The sequence below is a fragment of the Heptranchias perlo genome, chromosome 14 (genome assembly GCF_035084215.1).
Source record: "Heptranchias perlo isolate sHepPer1 chromosome 14, sHepPer1.hap1, whole genome shotgun sequence".
NCBI classification, from domain to species: domain Eukaryota; kingdom Metazoa; phylum Chordata; class Chondrichthyes; order Hexanchiformes; family Hexanchidae; genus Heptranchias; species Heptranchias perlo.
The window spans coordinates 43,710,703-43,734,005 of NC_090338.1; the positions used below are offsets into that span (position 1 = coordinate 43,710,703).

Below are 23,303 nucleotides of genomic sequence, written 5' to 3' on the forward strand. Positions count from 1 at the left end.
AGAACTTGTCCGATTTTGATCCCAGTCTCCACTCCATTTCTAACTTAATTGCTGATCACTTCTGTTCTGAGCCATCTCTTATTTGTTTTGAATAATATTTCCAATTCAATCAGCCAAGAAGCACAATATCTCACATCAAACTGCACCATTGTAGTTCCAGTTTATAAATCAAATTTAACTGTGTATAGTTACACACACAGTCAGAGGGGAAAAAGGTAAAATTAGCTTATCCTTTGTGCTGAAATCATCAGGTTGTGTTACTTGGACTATATTTCACCAGCCCAGTTCGTTACAAACTTATGCAAAAGATTTAAGAGAGACAAAAATCAGAAGTAATGCTTTAATTCGACAAAGTTTATTTACATCTTTTAGAATAGAATGCAACATTTAAATACTATACATTTTCAATGATTTAAGTTACATTAACCCATACATTACATTCAGTTACAGCAAACAAAAAAATGCATTCTAAATTGAAGAAACACCACTGGCAATTTTGCATTAGGATTACCATGGAATTTAAGAGGAAAGATTAAGCTTCCATGATACAGTGTCTGTTGTAATGAGGAATAGCAGGAACTCCTGTGACCAAATTTAATTTTATAGACAGGAGCTAAAACAGGATTTCATTTATAGATCATACTCATCTTAACCAAGCAAAATTGTACATCTGGTATATGAATTGATTGATGTCAATTTGTCTGAAATTGAATATTCAGTAGAAGCAGGTATAATCAATTCATTTATTGAAAATTTTGAAATCCCATGGTGTAAACATATTTTGCACAATTTATTTTTAAGTGGCAAATAGCAGTCACTCAAAACAAATAAATATTTAACAAAAGCAGAAGATTACAACAGCTACATTTCAAAAATGCACATCTTCCTAAATTAATTGCAAAAAGTCAAGTGCGATACTGATTCTAGTGCTGCGCAAGTTCAGTTTGTACAGCTTTAAAGTTTGGGCCAATTCAAGAAACATACTGAAGTCTTCTCAAATAACAAATTTGTTTTTAACTCCTAGTCCACTCTTTGTAGCTGTGTCTGCATGTGCTTGATAACCAATCACAATCTTTACAGGAAGTCCAAGCCTTTCCTTGTAGGTTTTTCTAATGCAAAAGGAAAAAATTAATTTGTAAAAAGCACTTCAGCCCAAATTTAAAGTGCATTCAATATTCCTCCTTTTTGGAGATCATGTTTCAAACAATGCTGCATCATGGGGACAGTACTTGTACAATCCATTGATATGATTAAAAAGTTACATGTCCAATTGGCTAAATATTTAAAGTAACAATTCTGAAAGTCTCAAAAGTATTTGATTCAGAAAATGTTTGCTATATAAAATGGCTTATTTTAAATGCCATATTCTACTAGGCAAGCTGTGTTCAACATGATTGTAATAAAACACCTCAATGCTTCTAAAAAGGCAACTAGTTTTGCAATTACTTCTGAATCATTTTTCTATAACAATTTGGTTAAGTTAAGCATTACTACTTATTTATTGCATGAGTTCCAATTATTTAAAGTACCATTACAAAGAATGGAGGGTGAAAAGAAAAGCTACTGTTCATTGAACTGATCTACAGTTGAAATGTCAAATCACTGAATTTATCTTAGATTATGGATCATGCACTGAAGGTTAATTCAGCTCTCACCCTCAATTTGACATTGTTATCCGAGCTAGTCTCAAGATCAAGCATTCTAAAAAAATGCAAAAAGGAAATTAGAACTTAAGGGTACAAAGTGATACCACCTCAAAACAGGGAAGAGAAATGGAAGGGGTACACCAAATCTTCAAGCAAGGTGTTAACTGTTTAAAAAAAAAATCTGCAAGTCAGCAAAAAAGTGACAAGATAAAGTTGACAATGGGAAAGATAGCTAAAAGGACCACACAAATTTCAGGCAATGGACTGGAAAAAGTCAGACATACAAATCTGTCACAGTTCAACTTTCTAGGGAATGGTCCAAAAACACAGACAAGAAATGGATGCACAATTTTAACAGAGCAAATCGTTCAAAAGCATGAACTTACCCTATATATAAAACTGCTTCTTCATTTTCAGTGTCAGTAGTCCATATTGCTATTTTATCTCCTTTTGATCGGACATTAATTACTGCACCGCATACATCATCACTATAGTCATCAAAAGCTTCTCCAATAAGGCACAGCAACTTGCAAAGATATTAAATGCAGATATTAATAGTCATTTTAAGAAGTCACCTGCACTTTTAAAAATGGTGGGAAGAGAAAGTAACAGATTGAGTGCTTAATTGCTCCACTGGCAACAAGTGCATACATCTTTACAGGATAGAACTTAAGACTCAAAGTTTAAAGACTTAAGTAGTTCATTCTAACAACATCCAGATGGCAAGAGGGACTCCATACAATCATAAGTGTTGTAAATTGTCAAAGATTTAAACTCAAGCAACTCAACTTTCAAGTGAAGCATATTTTAACCACAAACATTTCAAATATAACTGCAGGTGCAACAACTCATGCTACTATGTAATAGAAAATTAAATGGCATTTGTCCAGGAGAGCTGCTGCAGTTTGTAACTGTTAGATGAAAATTAACATGTATTTTGAAATTACCTGTAGACTCATCACTTGGATGCACTGCCAAAAGTCACATACACAATTGTTTATACTTTTATTATAAACTCACTGTTTCTAGCCAGAATTGATCTAGTTCAAACATCCTCTGGTATTTGGACAGTGTGATTAACCATCTTCCACCACACTTGTTTCTGTTGTCCTCCCACATAGGTTCAATACCATCCTATGCAACAGTACAAATCAAAATTACTAAAAAAGTTACAACAGATCCAGTTTAAGGCATTTCAAATCTTAAATCTCTAGAATTCTGTAAAGGCTTCAGGTAGCATAACTATCTTAAACCCCTTTCCTAAATAAAGGGAAATATGGGGATTTTAAGCTGAATATAAAATCTACTTACCTTTACTATATTAAAAAATTGGTAACAAACCTGCTCCCCATTTAGGTCACATTCAGACCACCAAGTGAGTGAAGTCCAAGTTTAATCCTTTTGTACTATCTTGACTCTATACAACTGTTGACTTTGTTGTCCAAAAATGGATATAATTTAAAAAGGTCATTAATTTCAACAATTAGATCAGCTAACATGTAGCAAGTACCAAACAGTAAGATGGCATTTGGTAAGGGAGATGCAGCAAAGGAACTTCAAGTCACCCAATCAGGGGAATTTTCAAACAAAAAAAGTTTAATCCCATTGAGGGCATCTCTATCCTTCTGGGATTCCCACAGTTTGCTCTGCGACTGACTTGTTCCTCTTCCAGTCAGTACATCAGCTTAAAGCAAGAGCGATAGCTGGGGTGAAAACTTTTCATTTGGAAATTTCTGCTGCTAATTTGGAAAACAAGTGTTTGGTTTTGTTTTTATTTTGCAAAGACTCTGCAGTAGAACAGGGATAAAAGTTGCATTTAGTTTACTGGTTAGGATTTGCTGCTGATCAGAGGGTTTGAGATAGTGTGACATTCTAGTTCAATGAAATGTTAGGCACAGGCACTTTATTTGTGCAGACAGAGCTTCAGGCACTTTGCTCCCAAGTATCCAATAGACTGAAAACAGTCATTACTTTTGTGAGTATTTCAATTCATAAGTTTTTCCACACTTGTTCACCTTCACATTGCCCCATGGGTGCACTGTAAACAAGATGAATCGTATTCAACATTCATTCAGCAAGGTCTTAAAGATTGTGGTAATGTACTACAGAATTCAATGTTTGATTTACATGTAAAACCCACATGTTTTCCTTTGTAACAATCTCTAACTTTGCTTAAAAATATCAAATCTACAAACCTTAAAGAGAGAGTAATCACAACCTGACATCAGCCTACTGGCAAGTTGAATGTAATTGTATAGTCTGTGGAAAAATAGGAGAGAAGCAAATTTCAGTTAGAGAAAAACATTGACCCTTGGATACAAATTGATAACTGCAACAGCAGCCCCATTTCAACCTTGGACTCAGAACTGAACATGGAGTTTGACGGCAAAGTAAACAAAGAAGAAAGCAACAGCACCCAAACAAAAACAGATCAAAGTAGTCAAAAGAACTGTTGAGGGCTGCAGTAACCTACCCTATCCTGCCTGAGTGGTCCATCAGCCCCAAACAAAAGACATGGCTGACAGACTCAGTCACTTTGGTTCAGTAAACTGAACCACACAGAACCAGAAGAAAAACTATAAAAAGGAGCAGTGGCAAGGGAAGAGGATTAAAACAGCAGATAACAAGATAGTGCAGGAAATAAAGCAGAGGACCAATGATTAAGAGTTGAGTATGAGGTACAAATTGGAATGGGAGATCCACTTAGCATCATGGTGGTGGAAGAGAGGAAAGAGAAAAGGAAAAAAACAGCAAAGAGCAAGAGCGATCCAAGCATGTTGGAAGGAGACAAAGACTAAGACACTCAAGTCAGTCAATCGGCCATGCACCAGTGGGTTAATCCAGGTCTGGGACTAAAATAGATATCTAGGTACCTGCTGTTGAAGTAAATTGCACTGTAGAGAGAGAGCTCCGCCTATATTGATAATTAGGCAAGGTATCAAGTCCCACTTTCACAATGTCTTTAAAAGCCAATTTTGATTAATATTACCATCAAGTGATTCTTAACTAGTAGGTAGCCAAGAACAGCCAGCAGGGATTGGGCAGCTAAGTGGACTACCATAATCTGAACAAGTTATACAATTTAAATCTGGGCATTGACATGAATACTAAATCTTACAATTTACTGATCTAATTGATAGCTACAGTTACAAATAATTTGCAGTTCCACATGGCAATAGCCTTAAAAAAAAGGGACAGGCCAGGTTAACAGCTGGACATCACAATTGTGCTCCAGAATACCCTTGAGCAACTGCATGGGAGATCTGCCAGCAATTCTAAAAGAATACAACCAGTCCAAGTTCCTTTGTTTTGCATATATAAGCCAATATTAAAAAGTAGCATAATTTTCTCCACAAATTCTTTTTGGAAAAGAGAACATTGAGTTAAGATTTTATTTCACAAAAATTATGCTCCCATAATAAAATCTCAATCTCTGCTCCTTAAATGTTATTAATCCAGTGCTTCCAGACATAATCACCCCACAAGCAAGCAGGAAAAGTGTGTTATTTGTAGAACCCTGGTGATTTTTTTTGCACATAACTCTGTACCCAAGTGTACTTCAAGGCAGCAACAAATCTTGGGTAGAGAACATTAACAAGCTGCTTATGTTCACCTCTTGCACAGATCAAAAGCTTGACATTTTCTTACTTTGGAGAAGGAACAAGAGCACCACAGGTTAGGTATAGAACACCAAATGCTACTGCAGTCCACAAGACCAGGGCTGTGTGTGTTTCTCCCCCCACCCCCAAGTAATAACAAAACTCCAAATTTTAATCCACTCAAAATGTTAGTATATCAGCAGCATTACAATACAAAGTTATACAATGTAAAAAGGTAGAGAGTGGAATTTCACTTACACTGAGCACCTATGGGGACTTTGCAAGTGGTCAACTGAAGGACCACATCCATATTGCAGCAATCCTCAGGCAAGTACCAAATGCATTTGTTTTCATGAAAGTTTTAGAAAGATTGAGAGTTACCACTGTTTGGGTCTCATTTGTCTATTAGATCAGTTGATGGATCAGGTGCTGTAACACTAGCTAACAAGATCAGCTGGTGCTGCAACAACTGATCTGCCACTCAGCTCACTACTCATGATATTTCAATCACACAGCTGATTCCTGCCTACAAGAGGAGAAGCAGCAAGTCTATTTTTCAGAATTTTGAAAGATTTCAACTGAAGTTCAAAATTGAATCTCAGTAGAAATCTTTAAGTTTCTGGAAACTTATCTATGTTCTGTTTAAAATATTATTAGTACTTACGCCCAGAAATCCTCCACTGTGTCAAATTTAGTAACAAGACGAAGATTTGCCTGCCAGGGTTTGCTTTTATCATTTTTGAAAAACCAGAGGGTCCACCTGTATTTGAAGCAAGAATAAAATATACACAGAAAAAAAAAATGAAATTCTAGACAATTGGGAACCATTTTACTGTTCCAAATTCATGATTAGTCAACCAAACCACTTTTCAGTTCATTTAAAAAAAATGCTGCTCGAGTAATACCAATGCAATCTCCATTCCTATAAATGTAGGAAGATTAAGTGCTACTGAAAAAAATTAAGTTACATTGCACCCTCTTCTAAATAGAGAAGACTGTTAGTTTAGATTTCACAAACAAAATGGGCAGAATCACAAGGTATGATCAACAGTAAAAATCCTGCATCCCAGGTAATAAAAACGAAACTTGACCTAGTCAGTCACCATATTTGGTGACCTAGATAATGAGCTATTTGACAACCAACAGAATCAAATCCCATTATTTAGAAATTCTCTTCCCCAAAATTCAAAAACAGACTCCCCAATGGCCCAGAAAAGATAAAATACTCACCATCTAAGAGTCACATTTCTAGGACAATTAAATACAATACTAGAAGTACAGTTCTTACTTTGCAGAAGGACTTTGGTTGCATCTAGAATACAGTGTCCAGTTTTGATCCCCTCACACAGGGGAGAGGGGCTCTGAAAAACATCCAGAGGAGGGCCATTCATTTAATTCTTAGTTATCTCACAGCAGGTTTAGGGAACTGGAGGTTTTTACTCTGGAAAGTATAGACTTCAATGGGAAATAATTAAGATCTTTCTTTAAAATAAATGGGAGCACTAGATTCTGCCTATGTGGACAGAATAGGAAGGAGACACCAATGGAGCATCAGCATAAGTTACAAAAGCACAGAGTTAGGTTGGAGGCCAGGTAGTACTTGGTTTTTTTGCAGGAGAGTCATTGATCTCTGGAATAAGTTGCCAGTATGTGAGCGTGTATATTCACTGCAGACCTGGAGGGGTGGGAGAGCTGAACCAGTTCCTGTAAGTTGAAGACAGTTATAGAAGATAGGCAGGCTTGGTAGGGAATGACAGTCACGCTGCTCACTTGGAGTTTACTCGATTGTCTTCAGGAGGTAAGAGGTGAATTTCCCAGAAGATTGTATGGAGTGGAAGATGCTGGTAACAGTGCTGGTAGGTGGCACCATGTTGGGATGGAATGGGACAAGACAGGCTTGATGGATCAATCAGTCTTTTCCTTTCCATTTCATACATTTGTAAATATAGGTCCTTTCTTTAACTTAATACATAAAGAAATTGACAGTTTCTATATTTTCCAAAGAGAAATACATTGCAACATCCAATTCCAGCTGGCTGGTATTTGGCATGCTCAATAATCCACATAGTAAACATATACCTTTTTAGTTCCCTACTTTCTCTCCAACTGAAACTGCATACAAAGTTTCCTTCAGAATTACTCAACATTTGTTGAGTGCCACAATCTCAGTTAGCCAGTTTTAAAATTACAATGGCAACACCAAGGTCCAAAGATAGACGGAGCAGCCTACCTCCTGAGGGCCAAAGACAAAATACCAAGTCAGCTTTGATCTTTGATTGGATAAATAGATCCCTCAGATCTCTGCACTCCTCCAATTCTGGCCTCTGGAAATCATGGATGTGCCATTACCCCACCATTAGCAGCCATGCCTTTAGCTGCCTAGGCCCTAAATTCCTCCCTAAAACTCTACACCTCTCCTCACTCCTCAAAACTTCTCTTTGACCAAGCTTTTGGTCACCTATCCTAACATCTCCTGTGGCTCTGTCAAATTTTGTTTGATATAGCTCCTGCGAAGAGATTTGGGACATTTTACTATGTTAAAAGGCACTATATAAATGCAAGATGTTGTTGGACATGGATCATAGTTGGCCCCTAGGCCATATGTGGATAGCACTGGTTTAAATGGTGGCAAATTCAGTCACATAATAGAGTTTAGTCAGAAAAAAGCTCATCTATGTGGTACACGTCAAAGCAATACAGTCCAGAAGGACACAGGTTCCATATCAAGACAGCAGTTAGCTTTGGCACCGCAAGCTACTGGTAGGTAGGCAGGCAGAAATGCAAGTGCTCCTGATTATTATTCAGTGATCTATGCTGGAAAATGTACATGTGATGTATAAGATACATCTGAGCTATGACACCCTGCACAAAGAACAGTGTATTAGTACTCATTGTCTAGGTTTACATTTGAAGACACCGTTTGGGTGGCTTGCATCCATGGAACTATGCCCAGTAAAAGTCCATGTTTTTATGTGAGGAACACAGAAATATTCACAACTGCTAAAGCAGCAAATATCAATCCCTGATTATCTCATTTAAATATTTAACAGGAAACAAAGTTAACACTACACAACGAGAAAGATTATACCTGTTCTGCAAAGGATGCTTCATATATGGTTGAACAGTTAGATTCTCTTTCCTAGCAAACTTTTTAGTTTCTTCAGACTCTTGAATTGTCAGGTAAACCTTAAGATGCCAATACATAAAAATTAGTAAGCTACCATTTTGTTAGAATATGAACTGTATGCTTCAATTCATGTATTACCCTGGAATGCCACAATTGTGGGAGCACCTTCAGCCCAAGGACTGCTGAAGTTCAAGGAGAAGGCCCACCACCATATTCTCAGAACAACTAGAAATTGGCAATAAAAATGTTGCTTTGTCAAATTTGGGACATATCAAAAGACTGTTCTTCAGATTGAATGATAATATGGCATGTACTTCAGAGTAGGCTAACAAAGGCAAAGGAGAATCATCTAACAAATGGATACTTGGAACGAATGTAGGTTGTTTATGGATAAATGCATTAAATGGCCTCTTATCCATATTTAACTTATGATCTTGAACTATTTTAGACCACAAATCAATTGAAGAATTCAGACAAGGTGGTATTTAAGATACCAAACAAAAGCCTTATAAACAGTTTTTTCACATTCTTGGGTCAGGAATTAAGACTAGTTATTTTTCTGCTGTTCTGGTACTGCACTCCTTTCAGATCCAGGTAATAGCATCACTGCTCTCTAGGCAATGATTGAACAAACCCACCTTTCTTGCTTTCCGATCTCAGCATTCCCCCAGCGTTTTAAATTAGGTTGATTTCACATTAAAAGCCGAACTACAAATTTGCTCCCAAGTGAATTAATATAGTTGCACTTGTAACGAGTTTACATCCTGATACAACACTAAATGTCTTGTATTGGTCAACCACATACGATAAATAACAAAAAGCCTCGTTTACGCCCATGTAAAATTGGGCCTCTGTTCTCTAAGTCGTTCCTGCTCGACTCCATCCAAAGCTTGCGTTCAGGGAGTTTAAGAGAAAAAAAAGGGCGATTTGGAGAAGCATCATAAAAAAAACCACTGGTGTAAAATTACACTCTCCTAACGCAAACTGTAATATATTTATTTGTCCAGTACTCATTTGTGCATTCCTTCGGCAGCGAAAGTTTGATGTAATTAAAATGTAGCGTTGAACAAAATCCTCCAACAAATTAAATAAGGAGGATACACTGCCATATGCTCGGGTGTTTTTCTAGGTAGGGTATGGTGCTCATTCACTACAACCTCCCACCCCACCACCATACAACAGCCACTCACTAACCAAGCTCTACCGAACACATTCACCTCGCTTATTTTACCCCATAACAACCAGCTCAAACTCACCGGCCGTGCTACCGCCATACTGAAGTGTGAAGTCTCAAAATCATGCGATCTATCCCACATTTATGGGGTTAAATGATCACGTGTTAAAGGGATTCCGATCCAACTGGGTTTGCTGATTTGGGAAGGATAATAGAATCCTCAAGATTAGCTCCAATTGTATTATCGTAAATACTATTATGCTTCCAAGTTTTTCTTGGAAATGAGAGGTTTTTGTATACCCGTGAAAATCACAAAATGGAATCTGAGTAATCTGATGTGTAACTGCCAAGCATGAAATTTTCTGAGAAATAATTGTGGGCATGCCATAGAATTAGAAGCAATGATCAAGCATACTGTATATCAAGTATAGACTGCAGTCCAGCTTTAGACGAGGAGTAAGACCTGAAATATATTGAACCCCAATAGATACATTAGGTTAAATCATGGTGTCACATAGAACAATTTAAATATTGCACATCTCCAGCCAGTACCCAAGCTGTAAACAAAATTTTGGAACAATTGAATGTGCATGCATAAAAATAAGGATAGTATTTTATCAATTTCAGACCATATTGAATTTGGATGGCCTTTCCTTTAAAAAGAAATTATCTTGAGTTAGCTGGTCTCAGTCAATGTAGGAGTTGGTGATACAGTTAATTTCAGTATCCTTAAATAAGGCCAGGTTGCACTTCTGACCACTACCTAGCAATCTGGAAGTGTACATGTGGTTATCAGGCAAGGACAGGATCAAATTCAGCTATAATGCCCCCAAAGTCAAATAGCCTGCTAATACTCACTGTCAGGGCTCACACATGAATAATGGCCATTTGGTACCATACTAGAGTGACATCAGTGCCCTTGGAATTAATTGCAGAAGAGACTCAAAGCTTTCAGTAGAGATGGGGAAGGAAGAACATTTCTAAAATACAAAATTGTGACATAGGTTCACAATATTCTTTTTCTGCATTAATTTGTATATCTGTGCATACCTTCTCCATTTGGCATTTATGATACAGTTGATCACATTTCTAACTGTACTGTTGTAATATCCATTAAATAGTGAAATAAATTAGGTTTGTTTTAAGTACATAATCGGGTAGGTTATTTGATCGGACCTCTAATCGGTCCTTAATCAGGCCAAGTGTTATTAGCACTCACCCAATCGTTAATGTGCTGGCTTCACCTGATTTTGCATGATTAACCTCATTTACATAGTGTGGAAATCTACAAAGTGGGCCTGATTTTGTGAGTTTGTCAAAGGGGATAAGAAACTGCAAGTAAACAGCTGCTTATAAAGGATGATAGGTAAATTTAAAGGGATAAAGTCACTTAAAGGTAAATGTATGAACAGAAATATTAGTAGCTGTCACATAGGCTGCTAATATTTTTAATGTATATTTTAGTCTTTTCAGATTGTTTGGGTAACAAAAATTCCTAGCAAAATCCAACAATTGGCATAATAAATGTGCAGTCAAGAAACCGAGTCTTTGGCTAATTGCTGGAGCAGTGCAGTTTTCCAATCCCCATTAGATGGCTGACAAAGTGGAGATGGTTCAGAATGAGATTGTAGCAAGGAGGGCTGCTGCCACTCCAGGGCATGCTCCCCATAGAACAGTTTTGGAGCATAGCTTGAAGGAGAAGGAAGAAGAGGACTTGAGAATGGAACTGAATGTTACTGCCACTGGCACTACTGACCCTTTTAGTGCATGATAGCTGCAGGTGTCCTTGCGGCAGATTGCACTGCTTTGCATTTGACTGTCTATTGACACCAAGCCCATGTAGATATATTTTTATCATCATTGTCAGGTAGGAGGACACCAACAGATAGGAACAGTCTGCCTCTGGTGCTGCCTGCATCCCTCCATTGCTCCTCCTCTTCCTCCTCCAAAAACCATAGGTAATGGCAATTCCAATTAAAAACTCACTGTATCAATATCTTGAGCACCTGGCACAAAGACTTCTTATCAATAAGATACAAACAAAAAAAAGTTCAGAAATAGCCACTTTTTTTTATTCGTTCATGGGATGTGGGGTCACCGTTGACCAGAAACTTAACTGGACCAGCCACATAAATACTGTAGCTAGGGGTCAGAGGCTGGGTATTCTGCAGCGAGTGACTCACCTCCTAACTTCCCAAAGCCTTTCCACCATCTACAAGGCACAAGTCAGGAGTGTTATGGATTGCTCTCCACTTGCCTGGATGAGTGCAGCTCCAACAACACTCAAGAAGCTCGACACCATCCAGGACAAGGTAGCCCACTTGATTGGCACCCCATCCACCACCCTAAACATTCACTCCCTTCACCACCGGCGCACCATGGCTGCAGTGTGTACCATCTACAGGATGCACTGCAGCAACTCGCCAAGGCTTCTTCGACAGCACCTCCCAAACCTGTGACCTCTGCCACCTAGAAGGACAAAGGCAGCGGGCAAATGGAAACAACACCACCTGCACGTTCCCCTCCAAGTCACATACCATCCCGACTTGGAAATATAGTGCCGTTCCTTCATCGTCGCTGGGTCAAAATCCTGGAACTCCCTACCTAACAGCACTGTAGGAGAACCTTCACCACACAGACTACAGCAGTACAAGAAGGCGGCTCACCACCACCTTCTCAAAGGCAATTTGGGATGGGCACTAAATGCTGGCCTTGCCAGCGATGCCCACATCCCATGAACGAATAAAAAAAAGAAACCTTTCTGTGCACCTGTAATTGTACGAGATGCTGAAATGCCTACCCAGGATCTGCTGCACCATGTCTAAGAGTATAAAGGAGTCCACTTTCAGCTTGTGTGGTGTATTGTCACAAGGCAGCAGCACTCTGCAATTGTGGACCACCTCTATGCAGGCTGCAGCCATCCCCTCACACCAGGAGTCTGTGTCATCAGTTCTTGATGCTTTGATCGAAGCTCAAACTAGTGCAATTCAGGCTCTGGACTCCACCATCCCCATCACCTTTGAAAGTCTTCGGGACCACGTTGATAAGGGCTGCAATCACATCACAGATCTCCTACAGTCCTCTCTCCCACAAATCAATGAGATTGATGAGCCACAGCCCCATGACATTGGCAGTGGTGCAACGAGAATGGCACATGTTGTCTTCTCTTCCCTTCAACCAATGTGCACCATGGTACTATAAAATCAGCTTGGCCATACTGCCCAGCAACAGATGAGATGCTGAAGTCTGCAACCGGGCTCTCTTGGGCCTGAGCTCCAGGCTGTCTCAGGCCTGAGGTCATAGTGGTCGCTGACCATGAGCCTCTCAGGTTGTCTGATGGCTCAAGAGAAAATGAAAATGGCCTCAAAGGGACAAGCGAGTTGTTAGATGCAAAAACAGAGATGGGTGGATGAGAGGTCTCACGGCATGAACCATTAATTCGAGTTATAGTAAGGAGAAACATTAATTTAAAACTTTACCAAAGCATTACAAAACGTTATTCCTGGTCGTGAGAAAATGACATAAAAATCACGACATAGGTATGACAACAGGAAGTGAGCACAATTGCAAAACTTTTATTTTGGATAAGAAGAATTCTGTAAGTTTCCCTAATCACTAACAACCTGCTGTTATAATGAATTTATAATGTGTTGTAAACTTGACTTTGGAAAATAAATATAACGAGATTAAAGTGCCCCTAAATTAAACACATCCCAGGGGCATCTTTTTAGCTATGCAGGCACTATTTTCTTAATATTATCCACAATATTGTAATCTTTAACGCAAAGTTTATAGAACCGGCTCCGTGGACCAATTGTCCCCCCCGTCGTTTTCGTATGTTCAAAACACAGTTTATGTGTGTGGCGGGGGGGAAACACCCGCTTAAATATGTTTGAAAAAAGCTGGAGATTTCTTCCTCGCACCATTAAACCGAAAACATTTCTGATATACTGAAAGGTTAGAAGTCGGGCTAGCACGAAGGACAAATGATCACTGGGGAAACTTGCCTATGGGGAACTGCACTCCAAGAGGGGAGGGAGGATGTGCTAGTGTCCGTGTGTGATTGCACGGCACTTTGATGAAATCACACGCTCTTTCTGAAAAGCAGTAAGTACAGAAGAGGAGGGAAAGAGCCTTGGAGGGAGCACACAGCAGACAGCACCACAGCAGCTTCAGGCTGACAGGTCAGTTAATCGGTGCCATCATCACTGCCGAACTGGATGATCTCCATTCTAGCTTAATCTGAAAGCTCCCCCCACATGATGTTTTGATCAAATCTGTTCAATCCATTATTATCCAGTTTGACAAAGGTCAGTATTGATGCTTGTATAATTATCTGTCGGTGACTGTTACCTTCTTTACAGATGTTTGGTTGTTTGGGAGTGAATAAATCAGATTTAGTAGATGTTTATTCTATAGTGTTCCATTGATCGAGGACCAAAATGGATGTTTTCATGAAAGGATTGTCCAAAGCGAAGGAAGGAGTGGCTGCTGCCGCTGAGAAAACCAAGCAGGGTGTAGCAGGCGCGGCAGAGAAGACTAAAGAGGGAGTGCTATACGTTGGTATGTACAAATTGGGCATCGTGAATTTAAAGCCAATGAATGTCTAGTGTCGTTCCTGCCAGTTATACAATGAAACGTTCCTTTCGACAGTCAATGGATGGATGACTTTTACTGTAGTGACAATATAACACGCTAAAGCGGCCCTTTTTGTGAATATTCCAAATATAAATTAACGGTCTCACTTGCTAAAAATAAACTGGAAACATTTTATCTCGGGAGATCGACGTATTCTAGAGCTGCTTTCGTTGTTCACTAGGGTCTAATTCAGTCTCAAAGGTCTTGTTTCCGCTAAGCAGATGGACCAGCCATATGGCACTCTCTTCCAGCCCTGCGAGAAATGTCCTCTTTCTAAGGATGTAGCATCTAGCACATTCACACCGGCATGACTGCCTTTAAAAATAACAAAAATAATGGTGGTATATAGCAAGAAATGTTAAACAAGTAGGGGATCGGGAAATCTTTTGCAAAATTATAGATTCAGGCAATTGCCCTGGCATAATGATCTTTATGTTTAACCTTTTCTTAGGGTCTAAAACCAAAGAAGGTGTTTCAAGTGTCGTTTCAGGTAAATTCACACGATTGAAGAATTAAAATGTGTAGCGATACAAAAGTAATATTTTTGTACGTGCTTTAATCAATGTGCCGAAATCAAATGCTTTCTATCGTCCATATCAAGGGGCTGTTGTAAGATGTTGGTTCTGCATTGATCAGATTGTTAATGTTAATTTCAGAAAGTGATCAATCCATTAACATAGTGCGAAGTATACCAGTAATGATTCTAGGTCAACAGAGCGTGACATGAAAAATGAGCGGATCTGCCAGGAGTGTAGGTTACATTTACAGTGTATTTGTAGCTGAATAAATAACTTGCCATCCTGTACATCCTTTAACTGTAACTGCTAAGTATGTTGCCAATGTCGACGTTAAACGCACCAATTAGTTTCACTGCAGTAAGGTAAAACGTTTCTTAGAAAGGTTGCCTTATATTGATGGATTTATTGAGTTAATCTGGCTTTTACAATGTGAAGTTATAAATCACATGTAGAAGTTTAGATTTACCATGTGCGATATTAGTGTATGAATACTTAATATATTAATATAACATTACTTTGTCCACTATTTTACTGGAAGTGTTACCCATTTAAAATAAACAGATTGAAGTATCCATTTTAAAAAGTGGATAAAGTAATGTCATACTATACCTTAACTGCACGTTTGTTAATATTGCATACAGTAATTTCTAGGCTGTCATTTCCAGGAACAACATACATTTGGTTAATATAAGGTTACCAAGAGGACTGTTAATAATTTAAGGCTGCCGTTATACTGCACATACTGATCTGCGAGCAGTCTGTGTTCAATTGGTTGTAAAGACCATACACTAAATATTTCAGTGTTTCCATAGCCAGTTCAGGGCCCAGGATGTGTGCACATCATGGATATAAGTGTGATGATCCACCAATCATACTAACAACAAGTGAAAATGTAAAATTGAGGAAGAAATTTTGCTGATCATACAGGTTATTAATACAAAAAATGAGAATATATTTAGAATATTTTATTGATGAGCTACAGTTCATCAACACAAAATCTGTTCCACATCTCATTGATGGCTGTACATCCAAGCTCCTGGAGACCAGAGTTATAATGCCTCATGCAAATTGGAAAATGGATTTGAGCCTTATAGCTGCCGGGAGTTTTATTTCTCCTACTTTAATGCACCACAGCCTTAGATCTGACTCTGTAGTTTTGCTGCCACAGAGACATAAAAGTGACAGTATAACTGCAGCCGAAAAAGACTATAAAGAAACTTCATTTATATAGTGCCTTTAATGTAGCAAAAATTCCTAAATGATCAATCTATTGACATCACAATTTATCCAAACACCTTGAATGATGTACCAAACACTGTCTTTAAAGGCACGAGTTTTCTTTAAAGAACACTCTCATATATTTGTTTTTAAAAATCACAACATAACACAAAATCTACTCCGCACCTTGTGCTTGTCATTTTGGCCAGCAGTTGCTCTGGTCAGAGTGGCCAAAAAAGGGAAAGAGAAAACAAAGTTGTGTGTTTTAAAAAATATTTTTTTTAAGGAGGAAGAGAACAGGATTATATTTTCAAATAATTTGAGGGACAACAATCATACTCAGTGTACTGAGGAACTGCTAAGCTTTACCTACTTAAAGAAGCATTGTTTTCTGAATTTCTAGATTGCAAAATTGCCACATCAGAAATATTAGGATGATGACCATCTTGCTATAGTAATATTTAAAACCACAGTATTTTTGAAAAATTTGAAAGATGCCATATTTGACCACCTTGGACTGTTCAAGGTTTTGAATTGTTAAAATTCTTCAGACACGTTATTCTAAGATTGATACAGATGTGCGTGTTCACAATCCTATCTTTTGTTCACCCACATTAATTGATGTTTAAGGACAGAACTTTCTGTCTTGCCAGCTAAAAATGATAGCACATAAGTGTGGAAGGCCAGATAATCTGTTTAAAATGTTTCATATTCATAAATTAATGAATTAATTTTTCTCCACACCAAAATTAACATTGAAATGAAACACTGTTCAGTGAATCTAGGCTTCCATTGAAGACATGGATGCTTATTAAAAAGTCCAAAAAAGATATAGGTTCAGTTAAAGCTATTCATTTTGAATTGATCAGAAAAGCGGCATTAAAAAGGAATAGAAATAAGAAAAGATCTCTGAATAAGAATCAAAGTATATTGATGCTTGCTTTTTAGTGGCTGAGAAGACAAAGGAGCAGGCCTCTTTGGTAGGCGGTGCTGTTATCACTGGGGTCTCAGCTGTGGCTCAAAAGACAGTGGATGGAGCTGGGAATATTGCAGCAGCCACTGGTCTGGTGAAAAAGGAAGATTTCCCATCTGAAGTAAAGGTCAGCCTTCATCAAGCATGCACACCCTACCCTCTGCTGCTGTAATCGTACATCAAACCATTCAAATTGAACTAATGCTACATTATATGCTTAAAAAATAGATGAGGTACAACCAGCATACAATACATACACAATAGAGGAACTGAAAATCTTAATTTTATTTGGATGCTAATATCTACCAGCTGTTTTAAATATATCAGGGTTTGAAATATATTTTTACCAATGATTTCCATTATGGGCAGAAATTAATGTAGAAATTGAATTATATTTATTAATTCCTCCCTGAAAATTTTATTTGCAAAATCTTATTTTGTGCCTGAGACTAGGTCTTGGTGAGTTTTAAATTTATGGAAAAAATATTTAATCTTGTTCAAAGTGTGAACTCTCAGGGCAGTCTGCTGCACATCAGAGTGATAGTCAGCATGATGCACCACAGAGTAATGCAAGGTTGTGGGCCTGATTATTTACATTGGGAGTTCTCAGTCTTGGCTAGGCTGTCTGGAGATTGCGAAATCTGAAATAAAAATAGAAAATGCTGGAAATACTCAGCAAGTCGGCAGCATCTGTAGAGAAAGAAACAGAGTTAACGTTTCTGGTCGATGACCTTTCGTTGGAACTGGAAGAAGTTAAAGATTTAACAGTTTTTAAGCAATTACAGAGCCAGGCAAAGAGGGGAGGAAGGGGAAGGGAGGAAAGAACAAAAGGGAAGGTCTGTGATAGGGTGAGGGCAGGAGTGATTAAATAAGATGAGGGATGATGGTGCAAGGCAAGGAGGGTGGTAATGGGACAAGTAAAGAAACAAAAGATGGGTCTAGAGCAGCTATAAATGGCAACAACAGAATGAATCATTACTAGCACCTGCTATCCGGAAAAATTGGGAGCAGTGGTTATGATCTGAAGTTATTGAAATCAATGTAAGTTGTAAAGTGCCTAAATGAAAGATGAGTGCTGTTCCTCGAGCTTCCGTTTAGCTTCATTGGAACAATGTAGGAGGCCGAGGACAAAGAGGCTAGAGTGGGAGTGGGACGGAGAATTAAGTCCGCAAGTGAGACACGACCTTCCGATCGCTTGCCATTTTAGATCATGTAAATAAGTGATATTTCATTCCTCTTGCTTCATGGCAGTTAGGGAAATTTTCACACATCCCAATTAAGTGAGTGGGTCTGCCCTGCGCACAGATAAGGAAAATTTATTTATATTAATACAGTGTCAGCTGTGGCTCAGTAGCACTCTCGCCTCTGAGTCAGAAGCTTCTGATTACTGAGGGAGTGCTGCAGTGTTGGAGTTGCCATCTTTCGGATATGACATTAAACCGAGGCCTGGTCTGTCCTCTCAGGTAGACATAAAAGATCCCATGGCACTATTTCGAAGAAGAGCAGGGGAAATCTCCCCTGTGTCCTGGCCAACATTTATCCGTCAACCAACACCACTAAAAAACAGATTATCTGATCATTATCATACAACTAAGGGTCTAGTGAGAGGGAGGAACTGAAGGAAACCAGTATTAGTAAAAAAAATAGTGCTCGGGAAATTAATGGGGCTAAAGGCTGACAAATCCCCAGGGCCTGATAATCTACATCCCAGAGTACTAAAGGAAGTAGCCCTGGAAATAGTGGATGCATTGGTGATCATCTTCCAAAATTCTATAGACTCTGGAACAGTTCCTACAGATTGGAGGGTGGCAAATGTAACCCCACTATTTAAAAAAGGAGGGAGAGAAAAAACAGGGAATTACAGACCAGTTAGCCGAACATCAGTAGTGGGGAAAATGCTGGAATCTATTATAAAAGATGTGATAACAGAACACTTGGAGGACATTAACGGGATTGGACAAAGTCAGCATGGGTTTATGAAAGGGAAATCATGCTTAACAAATCTACTGGAGTTTTTTGAGGATGTAACTAGTAGAATAGATAGGGGAGAACCAGCGGATGTGGTGTACTAGGATTTTCAGAAGGCTTTTGATAAGGTCCCACACAAGAGAGTTAGTGTGCAAAATTAAAGCACATTGGATTGGGGGGAATATACTGGTGTGGATTGAGAATTGGTTGACAGACAGGAAACAGAGAGTAGGAATAAGTGGATCTTTTTCTGGGTGGCAGGCAGTGACTAGTGGGGTACCACAAGGATCAGTGCTTGGGCCCCAGCTATTCATAATATATATCAATAATTTGGATGAGGGAACTAAATGTATAATTTCCAAGATTGCCGATGACACAAAGCTGGGATGGAATGTGAGCTGTGAGGAGGATGCAAAGAGGCTCCAATGTGATTTAGACAAGTTGGGTGAGTGGGCAAGAACATGGCAGATGCAGTATAACGTGGATAAATGTGAGGTTATCCACTTTGGTTGTAAAAACAGAAAGGCAGATTATCAGAATGGTGATAGATTGGGAAAAGGGGAGGTGCAACGAGACCTGGGTGTCCTTGTACACCAGTCGCTGAAAGCGAGCGTTCAGGTGCGGCAAGTAGTTAGGAAGGAGAATGGTATGTTGGCCTTCATTGCAAGAGGATTTGAGTACAGGAGCAGGGATGTCTTACTGCAGTTATACAGGGCCTTGGTGAGACCACATCTGGAGTATTGTGTGCAGTTTTGGTCTCCTTATCTGAGGAAGGATGTCCTTGCCATGGAGGGAGTGCAACGAAGGTTTACCAGACTGATTCCTGGGATGGCAGGACTGACGTATGAGGAGAGATTGGGTCGACTAGGCCTATATTCACTTGAGTTTAGAAGAATGAGAGGTGATCTCATCGAAACATATAAAATTCTAACAGGACTAGACAGACGAGATGCAGGGAGGATGTTCCCGATGGCTGGGGAGTCCAGAACCAGGTGTCACAGTCTCAGGATATGGGGTATGTCATTTAGAACCGAGATGAGGAGAAATTTCTTCATTCAGAGGGTAGTGAACCTGTGGAATTCGCTACCACAGAAGGCAGTGGAGGCCAAGTCATTGGATGTATTCAAGAAGGAGATAGATCGATTTCTTAATGCTAAAGGGATCAAGGGATATGGGGAAAAAGCAGGAACAGGGTACTGAGTTAGACAATCAGCCATGATCATTTTGAATGGCGGAGCAGGCCCGAAGGGCCGAATGGCCTACTCTTGCTCCTATTTTCTATGTTTCTATGTTTCTGTATTGCTGTTTATGGGACCTTGCTGTGCGCAAATTAGCTGCCGTATTTCCTACATTACAACAGTGACTACACTTCAAAAAAGTACTTCATTGGCTGTAAAGTGCTTTGGGATGTCCTGAGGTTGTGAAAGACACTATATAAATGCACGGCTTTCTTTCTTTAGTAGTCCAGAGGCAAATATGTTAAATACAAAGCACATAAAATAGGCTTCTGATGCCTATTTTTAATTAAAATACTGGTTCTATCTGTTCCCACATCTATTAGAGCAACAATGTGGAAGTTAGCTGTTTGTTGTCTATAAGCACCAAATCTATACTTTGGAATGAGTATCAAAATCCCACAGTAACTGGCAAAACTTTTGAGTACATGCTTTGTTAAAAATTCTGGCACACCTTCTGAAAACAATACAATAGCGGGCATCTGAAGTGCACCTTCACTATAGCACAGTTATTTAATGAGCAGAATGACATGTCTGATTATACTGGATTTTTGGATTTAGGGGTGGAGTCTAACAATCACGATTCCAGGCCAAAAATACAATCATCCACCAGCCAACCTTACAACTTGAGTCAGTTTCAAACCTCATATAGGGGAAAGGTTGAGGCAGAACAAATGATTCATGACAAGAGTCAGGATGAATCAGCAACAGACTCTGATAATATTTTACAATCTACTGTACAGAAGGCCTTAGGAAAATCATGACTGTTACAAAAAGCCTCGGAAGTTTGCTTTTGTTGCTCATGAATCACAAGAACCAGACATAATGACCTATAGAGTAGGCTGCATCATGACTACCATATTATCTTTGAGGCTATGGAAAGAATTGGTGGTCTAGAAGCTGAATGCCTCAAGTAGAAGCAGTTCTATGTTGGAGCCTTTGGTGTTGTCGAGTCTACCCTTTTTACAAGGGTATGGGAAAGAATTTCACAGCACCAATAGTAATGGACAAGGAACTGTGTATGTGCAGTTGTTCGAATTGTTGCAATTGCAAATTCCAACTTACAGTTCTGGCCATGGGCCTTCCCCAATAGCTGAAGAAGAAATAGCAGCACGACTGCTTTCAGAAGAGCCCAGGAAAACTATCTAATGAGTTAACTTGCTGCTCCCCCAATAGTTGCAGTACCATCTCTTATGCTTTACAGCACTGCCACCATAATGTGAATTGTGGCAGTGTAATGTGACGTGGTCATTTGGTGTTTGTCTGCAATTCCACAATAAATCAACCATTGTCTCCTAATTGCTTGTATCATTGTCTGGTATTGTCAAGCTGAAAGAAAAGGTGTACACAAATGCAAAGAAAAGTGGAAATCCAGCAGACAAGGAGAACTATAAATAGCAACAAAGGCATAGAAAGAAAGTAATGAGGTGCAAAAAAGAGAATAGGCAAAACAAAATCTTGCAAGGTATATCAAATCTAACAGCAAATGTTTTTATAAATATATTGAGAGTGTAAAGGAAAATATGGGTTAATTAAAGACAGATGCAGGCGAGATTGTGATGAAAAATAAGCAAATGGTAGACTTGTTAAATGAATACTTTGTATCCGTGGTACAAGGGAACCTAAAAATAAGTAAAGGAGAGGAACTTAGTGGATTTAACATTTTCAAAAAAATGGTAATGGAGAAAATAATGGGACTTAAGAAAAACCTGCAAGACCTGAAGGTTTCCACCCCAGGGATTAAAAGAAATAGGTGAGGAAATTGCAGGAGTATTAGTCACAATTTTCCAAAACTCCCTAGATTCAGAAATTGTGCTTTTGAATTGCAAAATTGCAAATGTCACTCCATTATTTAGGGAGGGAGGGAGGGAGAAACCTTATTAGACCTAGTTTTAACAACATATCATGAAATGCAATCATGTATCCCTCCCTTGGGAAATTATGGGGAATCCAAATATTGAGCTGCAACATTGTTCCAGATTCTTTCAATAATAAAAGGGATATTGCTGAATTTGAACTAATCTGAAGAATCAGATCTGATTAAAATCAGTAATGTAAACCATGGTGCTTCCAGGTCATTTGATGAACACACCTGCAATTTCCTCACTTGTTTCTTTTAAACCCCGGGAATGGAAACCATCAGCAACCATTTTATAAATTCAATACTTCCTTTAAAGTTCTTCAACAGCCATTTTTAAAACCAGCAAGAAGAACAGCATCAAAACCTAGCAGATTTGGGGTGCATAGGTTTTCTGATTATAACACCAACAGAGACCCATTTGGATGGGTTACCATCAATGTCACAATCAGTAAACCTTTGCCGTCGAGTTTGCCATTTTCCTGCCTGAAAAAGCGTGAGACCTAATTTTTCTAATAAATGTGGGCATTTAAATAGTTATAGGAGCTCTGAATCAGGTATACCCATTGGTAGAAGTCATATTTCATATTTTATAACTGCTTCTACTATTTTAACTTGCAGCTATTTATTGATCAATATTATAACCTTGCAGCTTTAGGAGTTTGGATGAATCTGAGAATATCTATCTTATCCATCCTCATTTCAAATAGCTGTATCTTCTTTACAGGTGGTTTGGATGGCTAATCTGTGAGACTGTTTTAAGACACATGGGAAGTTAAATTGGATAAGGCCAAAAATCGGACGGGGGTAGCGTGATCCACTACTAACCTACGCCCAGTGGCCCCTGCGCAGGCAGCACGTGAACCTCGTGCTGCCTGTTAATTAGCATGATAGCTAATCAGGAAGCCCAAAATGGGGTGTGGTCAGCACACGTCACCTCTTAAAGGTGCAGGTGTACACGCACAGTCCACTGGGAGGAGGGAAAGATGGCTGAAGGATGGTGGGACCAGTGCGCGAGCAGGCCCCACACTTCTCCGAGGAGGCACTGGAGGCCCTGATGGAGGGGGTGAAAGAAAGAAGGGCCAACATGTGCCTGCAGAATGGCAGGAGACTCTCCAGACTTTAGCTACGCCGGCATTGGGAGGCTGTGGCTCAGGAAGTGAACGTCAGGAGCATGGCACCATGCACGTAGGTGCAGTGCCGAAAGAAGTTCAGTGATTTGACACAAGGTGAGTGAAAGCAAGTGTCAAGTGTCACATCCTACCAACTGCACCACTGCTCCATGCATCACAACCCCTGTCACCCACCCACCAACAAACACTGCCTATCCATACGCAATGCTGCACTCA

At 39.1% G+C, this 23,303-nt stretch overlaps 2 protein-coding genes across 8 annotated transcripts in view; one reads left to right on the forward strand and one right to left on the reverse strand.

Annotated features, from left to right (window-relative positions):
- Positions 1 to 353: 353 nt before the first annotated feature.
- Positions 354 to 23,303, reverse strand: part of LOC137332475 (eukaryotic translation initiation factor 4E-1A-like) — a 77,072-nt gene continuing 54,122 nt past the window's right edge. Inside the window, exons 1-8 of one of the 4 annotated variants that reach the window (XM_067996351.1) lie at positions 9,629 to 9,648; positions 8,334 to 8,431; positions 5,910 to 6,005; positions 3,842 to 3,905; positions 2,667 to 2,780; positions 2,033 to 2,172; positions 1,656 to 1,701; positions 355 to 1,109 (exon numbers count right to left, since the gene is read on the reverse strand). In XM_067996351.1, coding sequence (XP_067852452.1) covers positions 1,014 to 1,109; positions 1,656 to 1,701; positions 2,033 to 2,172; positions 2,667 to 2,780; positions 3,842 to 3,905; positions 5,910 to 6,005; positions 8,334 to 8,431; positions 9,629 to 9,646 — 672 coding nt within the window. In that variant the 5' untranslated portion in view covers positions 9,647 to 9,648 and the 3' untranslated portion in view covers positions 355 to 1,013. Of the gene's footprint in view, positions 1,110 to 1,655; positions 1,702 to 2,032; positions 2,173 to 2,666; positions 2,781 to 3,841; positions 3,906 to 5,909; positions 6,006 to 8,333; positions 8,432 to 9,628; positions 9,649 to 23,303 lie in introns of those variants that run through there. The other 3 variants (XM_067996354.1, XM_067996350.1, XM_067996353.1) reach the window with 3 other exon arrangements.
- sncb (synuclein, beta) overlaps positions 13,559 to 23,303 on the forward strand; it is a 73,099-nt gene continuing 63,354 nt past the window's right edge. Inside the window, exons 1-4 of one of the 4 annotated variants that reach the window (XM_067996356.1) lie at positions 13,559 to 13,856; positions 13,951 to 14,109; positions 14,636 to 14,674; positions 16,869 to 17,020. In XM_067996356.1, the coding sequence (XP_067852457.1) occupies positions 13,989 to 14,109; positions 14,636 to 14,674; positions 16,869 to 17,020 (312 nt within the window). In that variant the 5' untranslated portion in view covers positions 13,559 to 13,856; positions 13,951 to 13,988. The remainder of the gene's footprint in view (positions 13,857 to 13,950; positions 14,110 to 14,635; positions 14,675 to 16,868; positions 17,021 to 23,303) is intronic. The other 3 variants (XM_067996357.1, XM_067996355.1, XM_067996358.1) reach the window with 3 other exon arrangements.